The sequence below is a fragment of the Nothobranchius furzeri genome, chromosome 14, assembly GCF_043380555.1.
Source record: "Nothobranchius furzeri strain GRZ-AD chromosome 14, NfurGRZ-RIMD1, whole genome shotgun sequence".
In the NCBI taxonomy this organism is placed as follows: domain Eukaryota; kingdom Metazoa; phylum Chordata; class Actinopteri; order Cyprinodontiformes; family Nothobranchiidae; genus Nothobranchius; species Nothobranchius furzeri.
In genome coordinates this window covers 31,597,690-31,623,169 of record NC_091754.1, presented here as the reverse complement: position 1 = coordinate 31,623,169, position 25,480 = coordinate 31,597,690, and the positions used below count along the sequence as shown (strand labels likewise).

The 25,480-nt window shown below is 42.1% G+C and overlaps 1 protein-coding gene across 4 annotated transcripts in view; it reads left to right on the top strand.

Moving 5' to 3' along the window:
• The window catches only part of sema5ba (sema domain, seven thrombospondin repeats (type 1 and type 1-like), transmembrane domain (TM) and short cytoplasmic domain, (semaphorin) 5Ba), a 266,236-nt gene that overhangs the window by 110,027 nt on the left and 130,729 nt on the right, over nt 1-25,480 (top strand). For all 4 annotated transcript variants that reach the window (XM_054746665.2, XM_015965908.3, XM_015965907.3 and 1 more), the window contains one exon: nt 25,365-25,464. In XM_054746665.2, coding sequence (XP_054602640.1) covers nt 25,365-25,464 — 100 coding nt within the window. The remainder of the gene's footprint in view (nt 1-25,364; nt 25,465-25,480) is intronic.

The following is a 25,480-nucleotide window of genomic DNA, read 5'->3' as shown; positions in this document are numbered from 1 at the left end:
GTGGGTGAAATCTGAAACTTTAAGTTAATAAAGTTATTTTAAACCATTTGGTTTGTTTTTTATTCCCTAAAAAGCCCGACGGAGGTGACCTAAATGCCGGGTCCTTGTCCCTGTCCCGCTTCACCCTCCAGGCCTCCAGATGTCCAGATTAGCCGCGGCCCCACCAGTGCCTCACTTCAAAGGCGTGCCACTAGAGAATGGCTCTCATGGCAGAGAGCTGCAGGACCATTGGCCTGTCAAAGCAGGCAGAGTGGGCATTATGTGAAAGCAGCCATATAGAAAGGTTCTCACAATGAAGGTGCCAGCCTGAACCTGAGATTAGCCATTGTGATTGATGAGCGCTTTATAGCGACTTGCTGGAGCGCTACTGCAGTCACCTGTAGGAGACTAGGGAGTTGGCAAGAATACATTTCTATAGGATACCTCAAGTGTATGGACTTTTATGTGCCAGTTGGTGTGTGTGTGTGTGTGTGTGTGTGTGTGTGTGTGTGTGTGTGTGTGTGTGTGTGTGTGTGTGTGTGTGTGTGTGTAATGGGAGATTAATTGACCCTGACTGCATTTCTGTCCAGGACGCAGAAACCGGAGAAAGTCTGACTGAGTCAATAAAGCGTGTATTAAAGACGGCTTGTTTATTAAATGTTATTTTGGGTTCATACTTAAACTTAAGGAACATTTGAAACATTCAAACCTGCATGTTCTTGTCTAACAGAACAGAATACCACTTACCCAGCCCAACAAAACCTCACATTTTCATTTGAGTCTTACCATCATGGAAGTCACGTCCAGTGGTGAAGTCACATTTCAGTGAAGTTTGAGTCTTAATATTTGGCCAATTGGGAGTATATGACACTGGCTGATAAAACACCCCAATGAAGAGTCCAAGGGTAGTTTGGTTTCATAATCAATAGAGATTAGCTTGACCTAAAGCAGGAATACAGAGTTTTTTTCCCTTTCAGGAATTATGATGACTATTCAGAAATCCATAAAAGTGAGAGTCTCACCCTGTACTGTAAAATAATGTAGGCAATACGTCACTTTCCTTTTTCAGCGCCGCTCAACATTAGCCAATTGCGTTAGACATTCGATTACGTACAGATGTCAATCACAGAGTGTGTTCACGTTTATGGAGACATGGTTGGCAACATTTCTTACAAGTAAGCAGAGGTGTGACCAAGTCACTGCTTTGCAAGTCACAAGCAAGTCTGAAGTAATTCCAGTCAAGTCTCGAGTTAAGTCCAAACCAAAGACAACCAAGTCCAAGTCGAGTCCAAAGTCAAAGATGTGGAAGTCCAAGTCAAGTCCAAGTCCTTAACTTTGAAATTTCAAGTCATATTCAAGTCATCTATCCAACTTCAATTTAATGACAATGATAATAAATAAATTCCAGAAATAAAGCTTCTTAATGCTTCATTTATTTGCTCAAACAGCAGAAAATGCAACTGAAACTGATAATTAACAAAGAGCTGCTGCATTCAGTAGAACATCAAACCCAGAACCAAGCATGATTCATGGTTTTTGTCCATGCCGTGCCACTTTTGTGTTAAAATATCAAATATGCTCAAGTCCTCATCAAGTCAACAGATGCAAGTCGATTCAAGTCACAAGCAAGTCACAAGTCTTTCCAGTCAAGTCTCGAGTCAAGTCCAAATCAAAGACAACCATGTCCAAGTCGAGTCCAAAGCCAATGACGTGACTTTGAATTTTCAAGTCATAATCAAGTCCTCTGTCCAACTTCAATTTGATGACAATGATAATGAATAAATTCCAGAAATAAATCTTCTTAAAGCTTCGTTTATTTGCTGAAACAAGCAGAAACTGATTCTAAACAAAGTGCTGCTGCATTTAGCAGAACAAGATCAAACCCAGAACCAAGCATGATTTATGATTTGTGTCCATGTTGTGCCACGTTTGTGCTAAAATATGAAAAATGCTCAAGTCATCATCAAGTCAACAGATGCAAGTCTATTCAAGTCGCAAAACATTGGCGTTCAAGTCTGAGTCAAGTCGTAAGTCTTTAAAGATTTTATCAAGTCAAGTCAGAAGTCATTAAAACAGTGACTCAAGTCCAAGTCATGTGACTCGAGTCCACACCTCTGCAAGTCTATCAAATATATTCTAGCCATAATCACACAAGTAGGGAGAGTGGCTTAAGGTGCATTACATGTTTCCACCTCTAGATGGTGGCCTCTGGATTTCAGCTTTATCATCGTTTTTGTCATTTAGTAAAATGTTAAAAACTCCTTTAGATCATTTATTCAGCGTTGTCTCCTACTAACACTGAAGGATAATTTAAAAATATGTTGGCAGAAAGTCACTGGACCAATAAATGTTTTTTTGGCCATAACTCAAGTAGCTCCATGTGGGAAAAAAACCTCTTAGGATAAAATTAAGAAGTTTTTATCGTCAAGGTGAGTTTCACCAAGACGATTTGATGTACTTTTGAAGTACTTTTCTGGCATTCTCTCAAACCTTTAACACATGATGTGCTGTTAGGACAGTATACAAACACACTTTCTCAAGGTGACAATAATAAGTGTATCCTATCAGATTATGGCATGTTGTTTGTTGGATTAGGATTTACAGAAGAATAAACATGTATTAGATTATAATTGAGTTTTTCACAGCAAGAAATGATGAAAGCACACATGAAAATATCAGGAAACACATTTATTTTATCACTAATGTGTAATCATGTGTTTAAGCTCCACAGACCTGATTGGGATGTGTTCAAGGCGTGTGTGGTCAGTTCATCGCTCATTTGTTGTAAAAACATGAAACTATTATTCATCGTCATCATCATCATCATCATCATCATCATCATCATCATCATCATCATCAAACTTTATTCCGGGCCTTTAAGGTCCATAATGGGAAGGATAACACAGTGAACAGTAAAAATAGATAAATTCATAAAGAATAAAGATTAGAGGATTAAAAATTGTTTAAAAAAATAGCAAAACAATAAAATAAAAACACATTAAGAACAATAAAGCAAGTTAATACAATAAAATTACAATCAATCGCAATATAAACTGACAAGATCAGTCAAACATACAGACAACAACGCTATAGTGATTCCAAAGGTTAGAATAGAATCGAGTCATGCTTCGTGTCGTTGTGGACAAGATAGAGAAAATACCATTTCCAGAGACCATCAGCCGACACATACATCTGTACATTAGATTGCGAAGGGCTGCATTACAAGTGGGAATACCAGTGTACATGAATAACTGGCTCGCACTGCTCCAGCGAGGTACCTTCAGCAGCAGCCTCAACCCATCATTGTATGCCACCTGAAGTTTGTACAGACTTCTTCTCCTGTAATTCATCCACGGATGTGCAGTGAACATAGGTGTACAAAATGCTTTGAAAAGTGTCAGCTTGACAGAAATGGGACACCTAGAAAATTTCCGATTGAGCATATTAGCTTGTGCATACTGCAAGCAGGACTGTCTATAAATGTTTCTATCATCCGACAGGTCAGCAGAGATGTAGTGCCCCAAATATTTAACTTCATCCTGGACCTGAATAATATTGTCAGATAAGTAGAAATCTGGGAAAATTAGTTTACCATCATCTTTAGCCCTCGCAATCATGACGGTACTTTTCATTGCATTGTATTTTATGTCAAAGTCGTGACCATATTGCGAGCAAATCCTTAACAATAGTTGCAGACCAGCACTGCATGGCCAAAAGATTACCAGATCATCTGCATACATCAAATGATTCAGAACAACATTCCCACCCTGGCAGCCAGTCCTGCATTCACTCAGCAGCCTGGACAGGTCATCCATGTACACATTAAAAAGACAAGGAGACAGAAGACTGCCTTGTGGTACACCATTACAAACAGTAAAAGGAAGGGACACTGAATTCCCCCATTTGACAACCATGGACTGGTGGCCGTACCAATATACTAAAATCCTCACCAGATATTTAGGTACATTCCTGTCGAGCAGTTATAAAAACAACTTTTCGTGATTAACACAATCAAATGTGTTTATGTTTATGTTTATGTATTTAGCAGAAGCTTTTGTCCAAAGCGACTTACAAGTGATAATCGACATATTGCCCTTGAGGCTAACAACAACAATAACAACAACAACTTGACATCAGTCATGGAGAGTAGGGAACAAGGAGTGGACAGTAGAGAGGGGGGACGGGTGCAGGCAGGGTGCTAGTTAAGAAGATGCTCTCTGAAGAGCAGGGTCTTCAGGAGTTTCTTGAAAATTGAAAAGGAAGCCGCAGTTCTGGTAGTGCTTGGTAGATCATTCCACATTTGTGGAACGATGCATGAGAATGCTTTAGAAGCATCAATGAAACATAAATATGGTCGTGTTGCGCCTGCTGTACAGATCCAGAATTTCCTTTAGGCAAAAATATACTATTGATGAGAAATGGTTTGGTGTAAGGCATCAGAAGGTTGTTGTGATTACAGGTGAAATGCAAATGAGAACATGGTTCCAAACACACCCAAAACACCCAAACACACCCACAACACCTCACTTCTCCTCCAGCTTCACTGGCTGCCAGTCAACTTCAGGGTTCATTTCAAGATCCTGGTTCTGGTCTATAGGGCCTTACATGGACAAGCACCATCTTACATTGGTGATCTTATTAATGCCTACACCTCCAGCAGGTCCCTGAGGTCCAGTGATCAAAGCCTACTGGTTGTGCAGCACCAGGCTAAAGACCAAAGGTGACAGATCATTTGCTGCTGTGGCCCCCAGACTCTGGACCTCTCTCCCCCTGAGCCTGAGATCAGTGGACTCAGTGGTCTCCTTTAAAAAGCAGCTGAAAATTCACCTGTTCAAGCTGGCTTTTGTATGTCCTTCTTCACCACTCTCTCTTTATTCTGCTCTCCCCACCTATTTCACCTTCCTCAGGATCCACTGATTTCCCTCTTTCCTATTCTCTCTCTCTTTCTTAATATTTTTTAATCATAATTGTCTATTTTTGCTCATTTTAAATATATTTTCAAACATTTTCTAAATGCCTTTTTATATTTTTACATTTTTTGTTTTTGTGAAGCGCCTCGTGATTTTAATCTTGAGAGGCGCTATAGAAACGATATTTTCTTCTTCTTCTTTTGTCCCAGTAGTTCATCTTAGACTGAGAGACCATCTAAAGGCTCAGGAACCCTTTGCAGGTGTTCCGGAATCATTAGCTGATCAGAGTGTGACACTAACCTTTTCACAATATTCTAATTGTCTGAGATTATGAATGTTGGGCTTTCATAATCTGTAAGCCAAAGTCCTCACAATTATAACAAATAAAGGCTGAAAAATCTGGCTTTGCATGGAATGAGTCTATCAGATTAGTTTATACTGGATTACTGAAATAATTGAACTTTCACATCATGTTTTTGAGCGTCACCTGTAGGTGAAAGGACAAATGGTTCATGCCTTAAAAAAACACGTGATAGAAATAAAAATCAGAAGGAAGACTCTACTGGAGACATGAAACCATTTTTAATGTCTCCGTTCTTTTCCGTAAACACTCCTGACTGGATGTTTCCACATCTGCTGAGCCGGTGTCTCACACCAACATCACCACGATGCAGGAGTGCAGCTTTTGAATCACGAACTCCTACCCACAGATACACCCTGTAAGAGGCGCCAGCTCCTGATTCAGATGGATGATGGGGGGTGGGGGGGGATGACTGAAAGTCTGATAAGAGCTCAGGCGGGGGACTCTGAGTCTAGGTCCAGAGTCTGTGTTCAAGAATTTATAGTGATGCTATGGATGATGTTATGGAGCTCAGTGAACTTGTTGATGAGTAAACTGTCAGCTCGACCAGGCTGCAGGAGTTTTAAGTGCAACAGGAGGTTTCCGGGTGGGGGAGTTAAAGCCGATAGTAAGACCTTTGGCTCAGGTTTTACTACGACGGGGGGAGGAGGTGTCTGCTGGATGAAATAGCTTCACCACACGGGTCATCCTCACTGCTCAAATCATCGTAATGTTCCCCTGAAGACAAGAAAACAGGAACAGCTGATGCTTTTTTTTTCAAACAAATCTTTTCCGTGTTACATTTGATTTCCTGTTATCTACTCTCCTTCTCTTCTGCTTACTTTTACTTTGGTCTCCATCGATTTCTCGTTATCTTGAAATTCCTATTGCTTTTTCTCTTTCTCTCCCACTTTTTCCCTCCATGAGATGTAAAAACTGTTGTGTTGGTGGCCCGTTTCTGGGTAATGGTTCTGTCTTTTAGCGCTGCACTGCTGGCTGAGGGGCTCTTGAGGAGCATGGGTGTTATCGCTTTGTTTACTGTGGATTTCTGATCTTCTGTGACACTCTTATCAGGCTCTGTTTCCCCCACTCTTTCAGGAATGCCATGGTGGGTCTAATTGGAAGTGTGATATCAGATGTGTGGGTGTGTCTAAAGCCATCGATCAGGCAGCTGAATGGAGCACAGAGTACCCCCCCTCCCACTGTTATCAGACGCAGCTCTGAGAGATAGCAGAGAGGATCAGTGAATAGAAAACTTTGACCCGGAGCTGAAAAGCAGCAGGACCATTTCTCAGGTTTCTTCTCGTGTCAGGTTTTCAGGCACTTTTCCTCTCAGCTGGAGAGTTTCTGATGAGCTAATTCAGGTCCAGAACACTTCCGTAAAAACACTTGCCATTCCTTCTTTGTTAATTTTCCCCTTTTGATAAGCGTATCGTAAAGCTTGTTTGTGTAGCAGCTGCTACCGCTCCACTCAGAAACTTCACAGGATGAAAATAACCATACGAAGTTGTAATTAAAGGAAGAGCACTTTAGAATAATGGGCCGCATACGTCGGGAAGGCTGCATTCAGACACATGACATTTCACTAAGTACTCCCTTAAGAGTTTTACATAAATGCTGCTATGAATCCTGGGAAAACATGTCCAACCCCTCGCCCACTGGTCTCTGATTAAACAGCATAAGTGTTATTTTGACTTAAGGCTCTAAAATCCACCAATAGCTCATGTTTGAAGGCAGATCTTGTTTTATGCCTTTTATCTTCATACCATCACAGAGTGGAGGACTGTAATAAAGTACAAGTACTCCATTACTGTAATTAAGTAGTCTGTCTGTATCTGTACTTGAAGCTTACTTTTTACACTCTCTTCTCCACTAAATTTCCCATCCATCCATCCATCCATCCATCCATCCGGTTTCGGCCACTTATCCGGAGTCGGGTCGTGGGGGCAGCAGCCTAAGCAGGGAGGCCCAGACTTCCCTCTCCCCAGCCACTTGGACCAGCTCCTCCGGGGGAATCCTAAGGCGTTCCCTGACCAGCCGTGAGACATAGTCTCTCCAGCGTGTCCTGGGTCTTCGGAGAAAACTCATTTTGGCCGCTTGTATCCACGATCTCCTTCTTTCCGTCACCACCTAAAGCTCGTGACCATAGATGAGGGTAGGAACGTAGATCAACCAGTAAATCGAGAGTTTCATCTTCCGGCTCAGTTCTCTCTTAACCACGACAGACCGGTACAACGTTGATCACTGTAGATGCAGCACCAATCTGCTTATCGATCTCATGCTTCATCCTTCCGTCACTCGTGAACAACACCCTGAGACACTTAAGCATCTCCACTTGGGGCAGGACCTCGTCCCTGACCTGGAGAAGGCATTCTACACTTTTCGGACCACTACATTTTTCAAAAGTTAAAGTAATTTATTTGCGTTTTGCCCGACCCCCACTCCACCCTCGTTCTCATGGAAACCAGCAGCACACTCCCTTGTCCGCATTGAACTGCAGTTCAAAAGGCAGTAGTACTTTAATGCTTCTCTAATTATTGCCTCCTTACATTATTATCATTTTAATGTGTTTATTTCTATATTCAAAGTTGTACTGATCATGTATTTTTTCTTGCACCAAGTACCGCAGCAATTTCCTAATGCTGTGATTCTCGCTCATAAGGCAACAAAACCCTTCTGATTCTGATATAGCTTTAAGCAGCATTTTTTTTAGAAATTTCCCAAATTTATGCTTAAAACAATAACTGTAGTTTTTTTAGCTCATTCTGATGCAGAAATTATGAAAAAAAGAAACAACTGTTATCTTATTGTCATTCTGCTGAATCAATTCCATGCAGTTATAATAAATAGATGAACATTAAAACTGTTAAAATCACAGTTTCCTATTGTCAGATTAAAAATACACATTTCTAAGATTAATGTAATTAATCTTTTTAACAATGAACAACTGCAGAGCCACTTGTGGCTCCATAACCACAGATTGTACAACTCTGCTTAAGACAGGTTTAAATCACCTCCGTAGGGAATTCCTGCAGGCCTTGACTCCTGGATATTGTTGCCTGGTAATAGCTAAAACAGTGTGATTAATGGGGGTGTGGAGGTCTCTAAAATAATTTTTCATGAACCACTTTGAAATGTACGATTGGTTTGAAGATGACTTTGCTTGTTGATTATTTACACCTCTTTCATAAACAAACATGGTTAAACTCTTCTTTAACTCTGTCCATATATCACGGGGCAGCTGGTGATAGGTGGTCCTGGATGGGTGCACCACAGAGCCAAATAAACCTACTGCAAATGATGCAAAAATCCTTGAAACAGCCAATTTAACATAGTGAATGCTTAAATTAAAAAAGATCCCCAAAATCCATTGTGCTCATGAAAACCCAGTAGCATTAAAACATTTTCTGGTCTAACACATTTCTGAGAGTCATAATTAAATGTATGTAAGTATAATTCTTCTTTCCTTCACTGACTCTTTTGTCCCACACGGGTCTTTAACGAACACCGATTATGCTGCTTTTTCATGAGCTAACACAAAGTCCTGAGGTTCTAATAACATTTTTTTCATGTTTTAGTCAAAATGCAAAAGCACTCATTTTCTCTTTCTTTTTTATTAAAGGGTCTCTTTTTATCTCAGCTTGTTTTATTGGGCATAATAAAAACCTAAACTTCATTATGGTTTCTTATTTGAGGAATCTGCTCTTTTAGACAGTTGCAGACACAAAGTTTCTCTGCTCACACTGGCAGCTGGTGAAAAAGGTCTTGTTGGGGCCATGTGAAAAGATTTCCCATGCCATACCATACCACACAGTACCATACCATACCATACGATACCATACCATACCATACCACACCACACCACACCACACAGTACCATACCATACCATACCATACCATACCATACCACACCACACCACACCACACAGTACCATACCATACCATACCATACCATACCATACCATACCATACCATACCATACCACACAGTACCATACCATACCATACCACACCACACCACACAGTACCATACCATACCATACCATACCACACCACGCAGTACCATACCATACCATACCATACCACACCACACAGTACCATACCATACCATACCACACCACACCACACAGTACCATACCATACCATACCACACCACACAGTACCATACCATACCATACCACACCACACCACACAGTACCATACCATACCATACTATACCATACCACACCACACAGTACCACACCATACCATACCGTACCACACCACACAGTACCATACCATACCACACCACACATTACCATACCATACCATACCACACCACACCACACCACACAGTACCATATCATACCATACCACACCACACCACACAGTACCATACCATATCATACCATACCATACCATACCATACCATACCGTACCACACCATACAGTACCATACCATACCATACCATACCATACCATACCATACCACACCACACCACACCGTACCATACCATATCATATCATACCATACCATACCATACCATACCATACCATACCATACCATACCGTACCACACCACACAGTGTCATACCATACCACACCACACCACACCACAGCACACAGTACCATACCATACCATACCACACCACACAGTACCATACCATGCCATACCCCACCATACCACACCACACAGTACCATACCATACCATACCATATCATACCACACCACACAGTACCCTACCCTACCATACCATACCACACCACACCACACAGTACCATACCATACCATACCGTACCACACCACACAGTACCATACCATACCATACCACACCACACAGTACCATACCATACCACACCACACCACACAGTACCATACCATACCACACCACACCACACCACACAGTACCATACCTTACCATACCATACCATACCACACCACACAGTACCATACCATACTATATCATACCATACCACACCACACAGTACCATACCTTACCATACCATACCATACCATACCATACCATACCACACCACACAGTACCACACCACACCATACCATACCATACCATACCATACCATACCATACCACACCACACTGTACCATACCATACCATACCATACCATACAATACCATACCATACCATACCACACCACACAGTACCATACCATACTATATCATACCATACCACACCACACAGTACCATACCTTACCATACCATACCATACCACACCACACAGTACCATACCATACTATATCATACCATACCACACCACACAGTACCATACCTTACCATACCATACCATACCATACCATACCATACCACACCACACCATACCATACCATACCATACCATATCATACCATACCACACCACACTGTACCATACCATACCATACCATACCATACAATACCATACCATACCACACCACACCACACAGTACCATACCATACCACACCACACCACACAGTACCATACCATACCATACCATACCATACCATACCATACCATACCACACCACACCACACCGTACCATACCATACCATTTATTACGATGGCGACTTCAAGTTTCTTGTTTATAAATGTACTTCTGTAGCCAAAAAACTGAGCTAAAACACGTTGTTTGTATTATTGTATTATGCTGTGTTTTCATATATTTACATTTTAAAGACTTACTTGTCCGTGAAAAGTTCATCAACTCTGCATCAGCTAAGATATTCCTTAAATTTGAAGCACGTAAGTGGTAGTCTAACACTATTGGTTAGTTCTGGTTTGTGCTCAGTTTCCTATTGCACAGAGCTGTACAGGGCAGGGGGAGTGCTTAGCAAAAATACATTTTTTTAAACACATTGCTCATATTATATCACACAAAGATACTTTATCCACATTTAATTGTGATGGTGGTTTGTTTTTAAGCTTGAGTTTTCAGTCTCTTTGTTTCAATTGATCGTCCGCTAAATGCTCATTTCCACCAGTAGGTGGTGCCAACATACCATAGACATTGAAATAGATATCCTGTTTCAAACAAAATGTGTGTGTGTGTGTGTGTGTGTGTGTGTGTGAGAGAGAGAGAGAGAGAGAGAGAGAGAGAGAGAGAGAGAGAGAGAGAGAGAGAGAGAGAGAGAGAGAGAGAGAGAGAGAGAGAGAGAGAGAGAGAGAGAGAGAGAGAGAGAGAGAGAGAGAGAGAGAGAGAGAGAGAGAGAGAGAGAGAGAGAGAGAGAGAGAGAGAGAGAGAGAGAGAGAGAGAGAGATCCAGCTCCTTCTAGCTGTTTATTGTCTCTGGGGCGCTGTTGGCCAGTGCCCCAGAGACAAAAGTCTCAGTGACGCTTATTGGCAAAAAATTCTCCAGTTCTCCCTAGCATGCGTTCCTTTTTCCTGTATTATCATGAAATATTTGGCACGACAGTTGAAGTCAAAACAAAAACCAAAGCTAAAATGGCCTTTGTGCTATGCCTGTGAACTTTAATGATTTTTAAAAGGAAATTTTGAGGAGTCAATCAATCAATCAATCAATACTTTATTAATCCCAGGGGGAATTATATAGGTATGTTGGATTTATCCTACACAGAGATGGGACAACGATATACTCTCCAACCTTTCAATTAGATATGAGATGTTTTCACATCAACGGGGCTCAGAACACACAGCCAGGATTTTGAGTTGGTAGTGGTTTCTTTCTTTCTCTCTCTCTCTCTCTCTCTCTCTCTCTCTCTCTCTCTCTCTCTCTCTCTCTCTCTCTCTCTCTCTCTCTCTCTCTGTCTGTCTGTCTGTCTGTCTGTCTCTCTCTCTCTCTCTCTCTCTCTCTCTCTCTGTTTCTTGTTTAGCTGAAATTTCTGTCATTTTTACAGCTCAGCTAGAGTGTAGGGGCCCTGTCAGGAGCTCTGGATGCTGCTTCACCTCTGATGGGCACACAGGCATCTTTACCGGTCACTGAGTGAGAAGCTATTAGCCTCCTGGCCCCGGCGCAGAACCTACCGTGGCTGCTCGGACCTCAGTGTCTCCATGATCTTTCTCAGACCCCTCTCTCTAAGTTCAGCCATGCAGGGGAGGGTGTCTGGGAGGTGAAGGATATTGGAAGAGAAGTGCTTCACTGGGGCACGTCAGCCTTTCTCAAACTATCAAACTCTGCAGAATAAATCAAGTGTTAGAAAGAGAGAGACAGGAATGGGGTGAGAGGGAGGAGTAGAGATGGGTGTGGATGGACTTGCTGAGATTGATATGAAGGAGACCAAACAAAAAATACTGATAAGACTAAGTTATAAAAATAAAATGTAAGGATGTTTTTTTCTGCTGACTAACACTTCCACCAAATTTTCACACAACACAGATATTGTGAACAGAAATTTTGTTTAAATGTGTCACAGAATTCATGATGGCAATGTACACAAGAGTGTGCTGCTGTCAGATATTTAGTGATTGTTTCAGAGAGCAGTCAGCCTTCAGCTGACCATTTCAGTTAACATACTGGAACAACCCAATGCCCTGCAGATAGCCTTTTCTAAGCATTGCCTCTTCGCAGTCAGTCTTATTTCCATTAGTGAGACAGTGTCTTACTGTATATTACCTGAAGGAAACTGAGACAGCCACCTTTGAAATAATGTTTGTTATTCGAACCTAATTAAATAGTGTAGCGCTCGAGGGCAGAAATATATGTATAAAAAATCATTGGACCTCATAAAAAAGATTGTGCCATAGTTCAGTCATAGTTATTTTAAAGGCTGTTTTCACATAGATTACAGTGAGAGATCACCTTCCATCCATCCATTTTCTGAACCCGCTTGTCCATGTAGGGTCACTGGGGGGGGGGGGCTATTTCCAGCGGTCAATGGGTAATTAGGCGGGGTACACCGTGGACAGAGCCAGTCCATCACAGGGCAACACAGAGACACACAGGACAAACAATCATGCGCGCGCACACACACACACATAAGAACAATTTAGACTGACCAGTTAACCTAACAGTCATGTTCTTTGGACTGTGGGAGGAAGCCGGAGTACCCGGAGAGAACCCACGCATGCACAGGGAGAACTGTACACCTTGGTAAAATATGGAACAAACCAACACAGCACCCTACAAACCAACAAACTGCCCAACCAACCAACACATTACCTGAGCAGCCTACACACCACCCAACCAATCAACACACTGCCCAAGCAACCAACTCACCGCCCCATCAACCAACACACCTCCCCACCAACCAACTTATCACCCAACCAACCAGCACACTGCCTGACCAACCAACCCACCACCTAACCAGCCAACACACTGTCCGACCAACCAACACAACACCCAACCAATGAACACATTGCCTGTCCAACCAACACAACACCCAACCAATCAACACACCACCCAACCAGCACACCACCAAACCATCACACCACCTGACCAACCAACACATTGCCTGACCAACCTTCACTCCACCCAAGCAATCAACACACCACCCAACCAACCAGAACACCATTCAACCCACCAACACACCATCCAACCCACCAACACACCACCCATCCAACCAACTCACCTCCCCATCAAACAACACACCAACTAACCAGCCAACCTTCCAACACACTGCCTGACCAACTAACCCACCACCTAACCAGCCAACATGCCGCCCGACCAACCAACCAATGCACTGGTTGATCAACCAGCACACCACCCAACCAATCAACACATTGCCTGACCAACCAACACAACACCCAACCAGTCAACACACCACACAACCAGCACACCACCAAACCATCACACTGCCTGACCAACCAACCAACCAACACACTAACAAACAAATCGCCTGACCAACCTACACACCACCCAACCAATCAACACACTGTCCAACCCTCTAGCCAAGAAAGTTTCACAACTTTTATATGTTGTTATTATGAAATATTTCTGATTAAAACAAGATTTATATTACCTTATACTGAAAATCATTTTCGTTATTAAAAGATGTTGCTCATATATTTTTTATCTTGCCTTGACAGCAATACACTTTCATAGGTTTGGAAGCTTTTGATCAGTTCTTAAATATCTTAAATAATCAGTAAAGATGAAAATAATCATGTTAATCAGGACATTGTTGTAAGTTTTTACATTGTGCTGTAAATATATATGTTTTTATTCTTTACCCATGACACAATCACTCTGGAAATTTCTTTAGGTGTTAGTTTACAGCTGAATTATGCAGATTTTTTTATTTGACCATTAACGCTTGTGGGGAGTCAGCCTGAGCAGTTACAGAGGGCCAGTAAAGCCAATAAATAATAAAACTCTGACGGTGGTTATTGAGTTAAAAAATCTAATCAAATGCAGGAATCCCAAGAGGTCCCTAATACTTCACCAACAAATTCAGCAAATAACTGAGTTATAAATGACTCAAACTGACTCGATTCATGAAAAGCATGGCAGAATTAACTTCCTGAAACCCAGCTAGAGCATGACGCTTGGTGGTCCCACTCAGGTGCATCAGCTGGAGCCCACGTTAGTTATTTATAGAGATCTTTCTACAACCTAGTTGAGAATCTTATAGCTGATCCAACCTAAATTTGCAACATTTTTCAAGCACAGAGGCAGTTTAATAGGTTAGCTCAAAGACGATGCTGAAGCTTCATTTTTGAGGGATTAGATGAAGGTGGGATTGGATTTTTTTAAAATCAAAAACTCTTTTCTCTCTACTCAAATTTGGGAGCTTCATGATTGCGTCATTGCATTAAGCGATCACCGGGGGATTGTGTTTGAGCCGAGAGTCATCATCGAGTGTCTGTTCATCTTAGCAGCATCATTTATAGAATTACATCTCCTGAGCTTCAGAATGTTATCCGGATTTGGGAGCTCTAAATCCAGACTTGGCCTTGTAGAGAGTGGGATCAGTTGGGGTGCATTTGTATTCTTCCCACATGCTGGGATGAAGGGAATATTTTAAGGAGCTGGAAGAAGATAGAAACATTTAGATTCCTGTCTGCGTGAGATGATCGTCCACCTGTAGGTGGTCATGGGCTAAAACATGAATCCCTCTGCCTACTGATTGCAGGAGTAGACAAGCTTGTCCCTCGATCCTCGACTGAACCTCTGGAGTCCACTGAGAGGGAGAGGCTTCATATTCCTCCTGCATCATTTTCCCTCCTTTGCCCCATCGGCCAGCCAGACAGTTATATGGGGAAGCAGTGATCAGCGCACATAAAACCACTTGTAAGCACGAGGATAAATGTCAGTCACAGAGAGACCACAGGCTGCTGCTAGGCCCTCCTAGCAAATAAGCCCTTGAGCTCTCCTGCAGGACACTTTATCAAACTTTTCTTTTTTACGAGAGATATTTGTGATGTGTGGAAAGGATTTTTACGCTCCTGAGTAAGGATTTAAAAAGATTTGTGGTCCACAATAAACTCTCAGAGCTGAACACTAATAGCTTCTGCTTTTACGGGTTGGTACCTCTGCAGAAATTAGTCTCTTGTTATCTGTTTCTTTTCCACACGGGAACATTTTTACAGTTCATGTTCGGGGCTCTGTTTTAATGCACTTATTATTTTATATGGGCAGAATAAGTCACATTTTACAGACTGATGCTATTGTCAAATAACATTTGTTGGAATCGTGTTTGCACATACAGCAAAGGGACGATCTAAACAACGAGATTTTAAAATCAGATTTTTGTTTCAATAATTTCTTTTGAGAGTTGTATCTGGTCTATTACATGTACACATATATACACCAAGCAGAATGTGGCTCGGGTGGTCGCCGAGGCAAAAACTCAGGCGTGGGAGTTCGGTGAGACCATGGAGCAAGACTTCTGTATGGCTTCGAGGAGATTCAAGTGGTCCACTATCCGGTGCCTCAGGAGGGGAAAGCAGTGTGCTACAAACACTCTTTATAGTGGGGACGGTGTGCTGCTGACCTCTACTCAGGCTGCTGTGGATCGGTGGGCGGACTTTGAAGATCTCCTCAGTCCTACCGACACGTCTTCCAGTGAGGAAGTAGAGTCTGGGGACTTTAAGTTGGGCTCTCAAATCTCTGGTGCTGAGGTCACTGAGGTGGTTAAAAAGCTCCTCCATGGCAAGGCTCCAGGCGTGGATGAGATCCGCCCGGAGTTCCTTAAGGCTCTGGATGTTGTGGGGCTGTGTTGGCTGATGTGGCTCTGCAATATTGCGTGGACATCGGGGGCAGTCCCACTGGACTGGCTGACCGGGGTGGTGGTCCCCTTATTTAAAAAGGGGGATCGCAGGGTGTGTTCCAACTACAGGGGATCACACTCCTGAGCCTTCCTGGTAAGGTCTAAGCAGGGTCTTCAGGAGTTTCTTGAAAATTGAAAAGGAAGCCCCTGTTCTGGTAGTGCTTGGTAGGTCATTCCACATTTGTGGAACGATGCATGAGAAGAGTCTGGATTGTCCTGAGCGTGGTGTAGGCACTGCTAACTGACGATCCTGTGTTGACCTGAGCGGCCGGGCCGAGACGTAAGCCTTTGCAAGAGGATTCAGGTAGATGGGAGCCATACCATCTCGGACTTTGTATGCAAGTGTCAGCAATTTGAATTTGATGTGTTCTGCTAGCGGTAGCCATGGGAGCTCAATGAATGGAGGGGTGACGTGTGCTCTTTTTGGCTGATTGAAGACCAGACACGCCGCTGCATTCTGGACCATTTGAAGAGGTCTCACAGTACAGCCTGGATGACCAGTTAGAAGGGCATTGCAGTAATCGAGGCGGGAGATGACAGTAGATTGCACCAGGAGCTGGGTGGCATGTTGTGTTAGGTATGGTCTGATGTTTCGTATGTTATACAGCGCAAAGCGGCATGAACGAGCAACAGAGGCAACATGATCTTTAAAGGTCAGGTGTTCATCAATCACAACACCCAGATTTCGAACTGCCTTTGAAGGAGCCAGAGATAGGAAGTCATTTTGGATTGAGATATTGTGCTGTATGGATGGTTTTGCTGGGATGACAAGTAGTTCAGTTTTAAAGAGGTTGAGTTGGAGATGGTGGGATTTCATCCATTTTGATGTCAGAGAGACAGTTTGATATTTGTGCAGAGACAGTGTGGTCGTCCGGTGGAAATGATAGATAGAGCTGGGTGTCGTCTGCATAGCAGTGGTAGGAGAAGCCATTTGATCGAATGATCTCACCCAGTGAGGCGGTGTATGTGGCAAAGAGAAGAGGTCCTAGTATAGAGCCCTGGGGGACTCCTGTGGCAAGATGGTGCACGGTAGAGGATTGTCCAAGCCAAGATCCACTGAATGATCGTCCTGTGAGGTACGATTCAGCCCAGGCGTGTGCTTTCTCTGTGATGCCCATGCTAGAGAGTGTGGACAAAGGGAAGCCAAGGTTGACAGTGTCAAATGCAGCCGATAAGTCGAGCAGGATAAGCACTGAGGATTTGACAGTTGCTCTAGCTTCATAATGGGTCATAATGGAAGTTCAAATACGGAGATGCAATTTCATCAAAGTGTGATTATGACTATGGGACTTTCAGAAAAAAAAATGTTTTAATAAATCTTTTAAAAGTTGTACTTATTTATTTTTACTTTCAAGACTTAAAACACAGACAGATGTTAGGTTAATCAGTATAGCTGATTTAGGCAGGAAAATAAAAATAAACAGTCCAGATTTTAGGCTGACGGTGACAATGTGCCAGATCTGCATCCTCCACAAAATAAATCATTCCTTTTAAAAACGTTTAATTTAGTTTGTCTGTTTGTTCATTAAACCTCATTTATTCTTCCTGCTTTCTGCTCACTTTGCTGCTTCATTTGATTATTTAGGTGACTCTGCTAATCAGGCGATGGAAGTGCTTGAAAGCTGCTTTACACTAAGGACTGTGAGTTCTGAGGTGTTTTATTAGGTGTTTGAGACGTACCGGTCCTAACAGTCTCAAAAATGACCTGACTGTCTCAGCTTCTATCTGCACAAAAACTACAAACAAAAGTTTTATCTGAAGATAGTAAAAACAAACACTGCACATGTAGTCAATCCCTTTGTTTCAGACCAATGCTTTGGCCAAACTATTAAAATCTCAGGTATACTTGAACTGGCTTTAATAGAGCAGAAACTGGTGAGCTCCATTATCCCACTAAGTTAGTGTATCACAGAGATGTAATAATCAAATGGCCTTTTTTCTACCTCACTGGGTCATAATGGAACATAAGGTGTGTTTATTTGGGACCGTGAGGCTAAATGTGTTCCTCCAGCTTTGGCCCCTGCTGGACCATCAGTCAGACAGTGGTGCATCTAGGGGCCCCTCACCTGGCTGCACGGGCATGATCAGAAATAAACAGAAACTAGAGAAGATCCTGAATGTGAGATTTACAGCAAAAGGAATGTAAATCCATGATCAGAGATTAAATTCTACACATATAAAAGTGTTTTTTTACTCTGCTATCAGATTTCTAAGGTATTTTCATTCCTTCTGTGTCTCTGGGCTCTGTGAATGGTTACTATCTCACTGTAGGATCTTGCTCATGTTTCTTCTATTATCTTCTCAATCAGATTAGAGCTGTTGTTGACATAATAGGCCATGTAATATTTTATTAGCTCTACAAATGGCAGTGTGAGGCTATTGTGCGATGCCAGAGACTTCGCCGAGGCCAATCCATCCATAATTTGCAGTTTCAAAGTAACAAAAACAGGAAAAGGGCCCCAAGCAAGAGCTTAGCGGCGCCCACTCTGGCAAGTTTTACTACTCATAAGCTCTGTGTTGTTCCAGGCAGAGGGGATTTTATTTTTCCTGCTGAGAGGTTTTATGTCAGCGAGGTGATTTTCTGTGCTCCACTACATTTTTAGATCCAGTCACAGATCTCTGCATTTCAGCCTGATAAAGTTCATGAGAAGTTTGATGTCTTGAATCATTATGGAGCTACAGATACCAGGTTTTAGGATGTGTATTGTCATCTGTTTATTATTATCACATCCAGTGGATTTTCTGGGCCTTTACACCAGATGCAAAAGCATCCCGACACATTTGTAAAACAAAGCATGCTGAAATCAGCCTACTTTAGTGGGTGGTTGTGTATCCACCGGCCATGAAGCCTTGCTTTTTGGTTGAGTCCCAGAAGTTCCCTCTAGGAGTCTATATTTTATGTGCTAAGTTCTCTGGTTCAGATTGATCCAGACAGGAAGTCAGGAGCAGTACAACATTTAAAAACTTTCAAAATAAAAGTCACTTTGTCACGTTGAGTGTAGGAGGTTGGACCCAAGATGAAGAGATTCCCAGAACTATTCAAGGCAGGAGAGGTTTAAAGAAAATAATTCCGTTATTAACTCATTCACTGCCAGCCGTTTCCTGATTGCTAACGGGCTTCGCTGCCAGCGTTTCTCACCGTTTTTACTGTTTTTTTAAGAGTCACCGAATGTTGCACGCTAGGATTATGTCGATGCCAAAACAACCAAAACAAAGTGGAGACTCACCTCTTACATCAGAAAGAATCCGTGTGTTTCGAGCGTTATCCGTTCTTTCATAATCCGTTGTTGAATTGTGATCGGCAGACGCTTTTCCGGTTCGCGCCTCACTGTTTTTACAGGAACGGCCCAAAACGATCTCCTAATACATGGATGGTCCGCTTCCTGATCATGTGACGTTTGATGTATGCGGATGAAGATTGGCTTCAGGGTTGAGATGTTTGTTCTCTTAGCGCGGGGGCTCGTTCCGATGCTCAAACAGTAAAAAAAAAGCAAATGACGACTTTAGTCATCATTGGCAATGAACGGTTGGATCTAAAATGACGACTTTAGTCGTCAATGGCAGTGAATGAGTTAAAGGAGGATGTGCCGAAATCCAAAGCACAAATAATAAGACTAACTCTCAAAAAATCTCACTGAAAACTCTAAACAAACAAAGCTCACACATGAGCACAGACTCTGGAAAACTCGAGAGGGGAACGAGCAACGCACATACGACAAAGACCCAACACTAAAGGACAAGACAGGCTTTTAACACAGAGGGAAGCAATCAGGGGAACAGGTGACAGGTCAATTAACTAAATGGGAAGTGTAGCATGATGAAGGTTCTCTGATTTGTGCCAAATGTCACGTTTGCCCAGCTGGGTCAAGCTGGGTCAAACAGTACTTTGAATCCACAGATTAAAGCCAAAGGAGCCACGTTGTCTAGCCAAGATCATAACATCATATCTGCTGTTCCGTCCCAGAAGAAGGACACTTCAAGCCACGATGATGATAATTAGATACTAATTAATAAACTTATGATTTTATTACTGTTTAAATAATCATTACCACATGATCACTTTGCTCATTATACACTAGATTACCTTAGATCTTGTTGGTGATTTTTAAAATTTGATAACCTGACATGAAATGGATTATTATGCTTTGGGTATTATAATGATAATTATTATAATGATTAAAGATGTGTTCAGCAAAGAAGACCTTCACCCTTGTTCGGCCAACACAGAGTTCAGATAAACAATGACTGCATCACATGTTTTTTGACGCATGACCAAGCTTTCTTCCGGAGAGAGGGGGAGTGTTCTGGGAGAGTTTGGTAAAACTAACCATCACAGATTTCACGTCCAGTTCTTCAACCAACACCACGAGGAAAGGAGAACGGCCGTCTCCTGACCTCCGCCAAGCTGTTCTGTCATGCCAACAGGAATGGCTAAAGAACAAACGAAACTAACGAGCTAACGCAAGACTCTCTCAGAGTCATTTGATTTCTGAAGTTAATTTAAATACGAGAACGTGCATCTGCCAAACGCTTCGTACAGCCGTGTACCCGGCTATCACTCTGGACCAGAGCATCAGACACTCGGCGTCTTCTCTGCCAGCCCCGAGTGTCATCTTGGATGAACCCATCCTCCGATCTCCGGATCCACAAGAGGGTCAGCCTGTTTGGGTGAGGTGGAACACGACAGATGACGTTTGATGCTGTTTTCTCTAAAAATAACTCAGTTATCTGCAAAACATCATTTCATCCAGAACACCTTCCATTCCCTCTGAAAGAAACCTTCTGAGAACTGCATTCACACATTCAAAACTCATCATTCTCAATTTTAGCTCCATCCAACACCGGTTTGATTTTAAACAAGTAATATCAAAGCTGTTAAGGATTGTCATCAAAATTGCCATCTATGAATTGTCATTTTATGATTGTCGTTTCAAATCTTTCAGTTTACAATTGTTAGTAAATAAATTTCTTCATTTTTAAACTTGCCTCATTATTGAAACGAAACACAGAAAAGGGTTGCATTTCCAGTTTATCAAATGAAAAGAATCTTACTGAATCTTCTGTTTAATAAATAAACTTTGCTATTAATTTAAGCATCTTAAATTAATATTCACACCATTACAGAAGGAAAAACCAAGCAGAGGGGAAGATAACATAACCTATAAAAACACTAAATAACCAAACCTAGAAACTAAGGGCACAGATAAACAACTAATGACAAGAGGAGTGAGGGAGACTAATTAACAAGTGGGGAAGGACACAAACACTAAAGGGAACTAATAAAATGAAAAGCTGAACCTATAGAAAATAAAACTACAGAGGGGTGACTAGGGGAGACCTGAGAAGCTGGGAAACACCAGGAGACACATGAGGAGAACACAACGGACAAACAGGAGGGGGCTGGGGACCAAGGGGATACAGAACCGGACACACTTGCAGATTTCCAGTTACTAGTAAATAAAGTGTGTAGTTGCTTGTGGAACCTCTGTATTCAAGGTAAACAGAACTGATAATAAACAATAGACTGTTTTGGGCACATGTTGCTTTCTTTCTCCCTACTTGTTATCACGTGAATTATCAAAATCAGGTGTGGTGTTGTAATTCATCATCATGCTTTATTTATGTAGTGCTTTTCCACCACTGTTGGGTTACTGACTAACGCGAGACAGTCTCGTTTACAACCCGTTCCGGGTCACGGCACCAAAATGTTGGGTTATTTTTTGTTAAAACCAAATCAATCAATCAATCAATCAATCAATCAATCAGTCGGTCGGTCGGTCGGTCGGTCGGTCGGTCGGTCGGTCAGTCAATCAATCAAAGCTTTATTTATAAAGCGCCTTCCGCAACCCTGTCAGGAAGCCCAAGGCGCTGAACATGGTACAGTAGAAGTACAAATATAGTGAATAAATCAAAATTAAAGCAATTCAAAAATAAAAGCAATTCAAATTACAAAATACAAATTACAAAAAAGGTGAAACATTCTAGTACAGTACAGATGGGTAAAACAAGGGATAGAGTGAACCAATGAAAACTGTGAATGAAATTCAACGTAAAAGAGGGCCGAATGAAACATGTTCAGGAAACGCCAAGCGGAGAAGGTGTGCTTTTAGGCAACTCTTAAAGGTTGGCAGAGATGGGGACAGCCTAACTGAGGGTGGCAACTGGTTCCAGAGTGACAGTGCTACGACTGAGAAAGCCCGGTCCCCGTGAGTACGACACCTAGAACGAGGGACAGATCAGTTCACCTTAAGAGAAGTCAAACGCACAGAGGACAGAGGATTAGAGCAATATTATTGTTCAATTTTACTATGCAAAGTGGAGAAATGAAATGAATACACACCCAAGCATGGTTCACCAGTCCTCTCATTGAACCTTCGTCCTCTGAGAGTATTTATTAACTAAGCACACACACACAAAGCATATCACATCACATTCCTAAACTGCTCCATAGTGTCAGGTGGAAAGCTGTTTAACGTAGGGAGTAAAAGCATTGTCGCATCTCCCTCATACAAAACCAGGCGCATTCAGTCAACATTCTATTTCTCATGGGAGTGTAGCCGATAAAACAGAACAGCATGGTCTGAGGAAGGTCGTTGTCCTCCCTATTGAGACGGGAAAGCTGGCGCAGGATAACACTTTGCATTTAATGAAGCAACAGGTGTTTTACTTAAAAAAAGGCAGTTATGATTTTAAGCAGTAATGTCAACAAAAAACACTTTTTCCCTATCAACCACCTTCAAAGGGGGCCCAAGGCGTTGAACAGGATAAGTTACAAAGATTAAAAGTGGTAGTAAGTCATAAAAACACTAAAAACAAAATTAAGAACATAGACATTACTGAGAACAATAAAATGCAAATGAGATAACATTTAGATAAAAGAAAATTCTAATTAAGTAGTTAAAAGAAATCAAAACAAAGAATAAAAACCAGAAACCAAAAGCTTTAGGAAAAAGCTATCCTATAAGAATGAGTCTCCAACCTGCTCTTAAAGACGGCCAGTGATGGGGACTGTTTGACTGTGAGCGGGAGCTGGTTCCCGAGAGAGGGTGCAATGACTTGAAAAGCCCGATCACCACATGTCTTAAATCGGGTACGAGGGACAATAAGCAATTTCTGGTCAGCCGACTGCAATGACCTTAAGGGAACATGCTTTATTAAGAGCTCCGGTAAGTAGGTGGGGGCACTGCCTTGGAAAAACTTAAACACCAAAAGCAGAATTTTAAACTGTGCCTGGTAGAAGACTGGTCGCCAGTGAAGGGCGGCCAGCACTGGAGAAATGTGGCCCCTTTTCCTTGTTCCAGTCAAAAACCAGCAGCGAGATTGTTGCCACTGCTAGCGATCCCCAAAACTGCTGCAATTGAGTCAGTTTAGCATAATTTGAGCTTTCCACACTGATACATGTTTTTAACATTTGACCAAACGACTGTGACTCCATTTCAATGCCAGGCCTTTAATTATGGAATAACGTATTCACCTAGCACCGCTCGCTCCTCACGACCGCCAAACCTGGAGTGAAGTTCAACATGACAGCAGATCTGTGAAAACAATCTGGTGCATGTCAACATCTGGCAGGTGGAATCTGTATTCCTCCCGCAGTACGACTTGAATACAGTTTGCAGGTGTTCTAATGTGCTTCTTCTTCCTGTGTGTGTGTGTGTTATCTACATTTGAAATGAGGAGTATGTAGCCCTGTTGCTGCCTTCTGTCTTTTCATCAGTCATCTCTCGGTTTATGTTTCCAGATGTTGCCATATAGGCTCCATCAATCCTAAGAACCACCTCTCTGCACCTGTGACTCTTACCATTCTGTCATGTGGTCCCACACCTGTAGCTTTTAGCTTTTACCTTAGATCTTGTTGGCGATTTTTAAAATGTGATAACCTCCTGTCTGATAATTCATCATCAGACTAAGATCGGATGAGCACTGAAACGATTTGGGAGTTTATTATTTTGTTGTTTCGTTCTTTCGTTAAAATGTCTGATTACAATCCTGGGAGCATGGCTTGCTTTGCTTGTGGTTACATAAATGCCCTGTCTTCATTATTTTAGTCTACCAGCTGCCATAATAGAAACACATCTACAGCCCTGTCGACCTTTGGCATTTTGGAAGAGTTAAGTGGATTAAATTGCGCGGAAGCTAGAAGACATAACCTCCAGTGACAGAGGATTCCTACTAACCCCTAATGGCTCACTTATACCGTTTTAATTCCCGCTCAAACGTGAGGAAATGTGAGAGTATTTTTCTCACTGACTTCCATCTTGTCTGTATGAATTCACCTTTTGCATTGTTGAGTCTAATCTATCGTCTCTTTCTATGTTCAATAAAAAATAGCGTCTAAAATCTGTTTACTGCAGCAGTTCACGCTGCTGTTGTGTATGTTCATCTTCTCCAGCATCTGTGATCGTGTGTACAGCCTGAAATACTCCAAATCCCTTTATGCATATGGTCAGAACCATTTATAGATCCTCACCATGCATCACACTGAGGCTGAGGAGAATTTGCTCTTTCCTTTAATATTCAACGTGACATTAGGAGCCCCACCAGGTTGCCCCTCTGCTTTGAAATTTAGATTTGTAAAGGCCAGTCTCAAACAGCGCTGAGGATTCGGCTTTGTGCTCCACACAGAGCTGTGTTTGTGCGAGCGGCTTGTTTCAGGACCGTTGTGCCTGGTGGGGTTCCAGTAGCTTCATAAGAGATGTCGTGTAAAAGAAAAAAGGGACACTTTTTAACTTATTTTCACTAAATGTAGCTTTTCAAAGAGGACATTGATGGGAGGGTATTATTGTCGAGTCACGACAACGTAGAAACTGAGGAAGTTTTCTGGTTTTCTGCACAAAAAATATAAGTTTTAGTCAGGTTGGACAAGCCCTGAATGGCCACACCACACCACTGGTGTGTATCAGAATGAAAAAGCTTTTTTCTTTTTATTTGCATTAGAAAAAGTATTTTCACTTCCGAATGTATCTGAACCACCCCGTCTCTTTTCCCTCCTCCCAGCGCTGAGCCCGTGGATTTCCTCCTTCTCCCGGCCTGGTGTGAGAGACTTCTCCCAGCTCACCCTTGACCTGACTAGGAATGAGCTTATTGTGGGTGCCAGGTAAGAAACTGCAAAT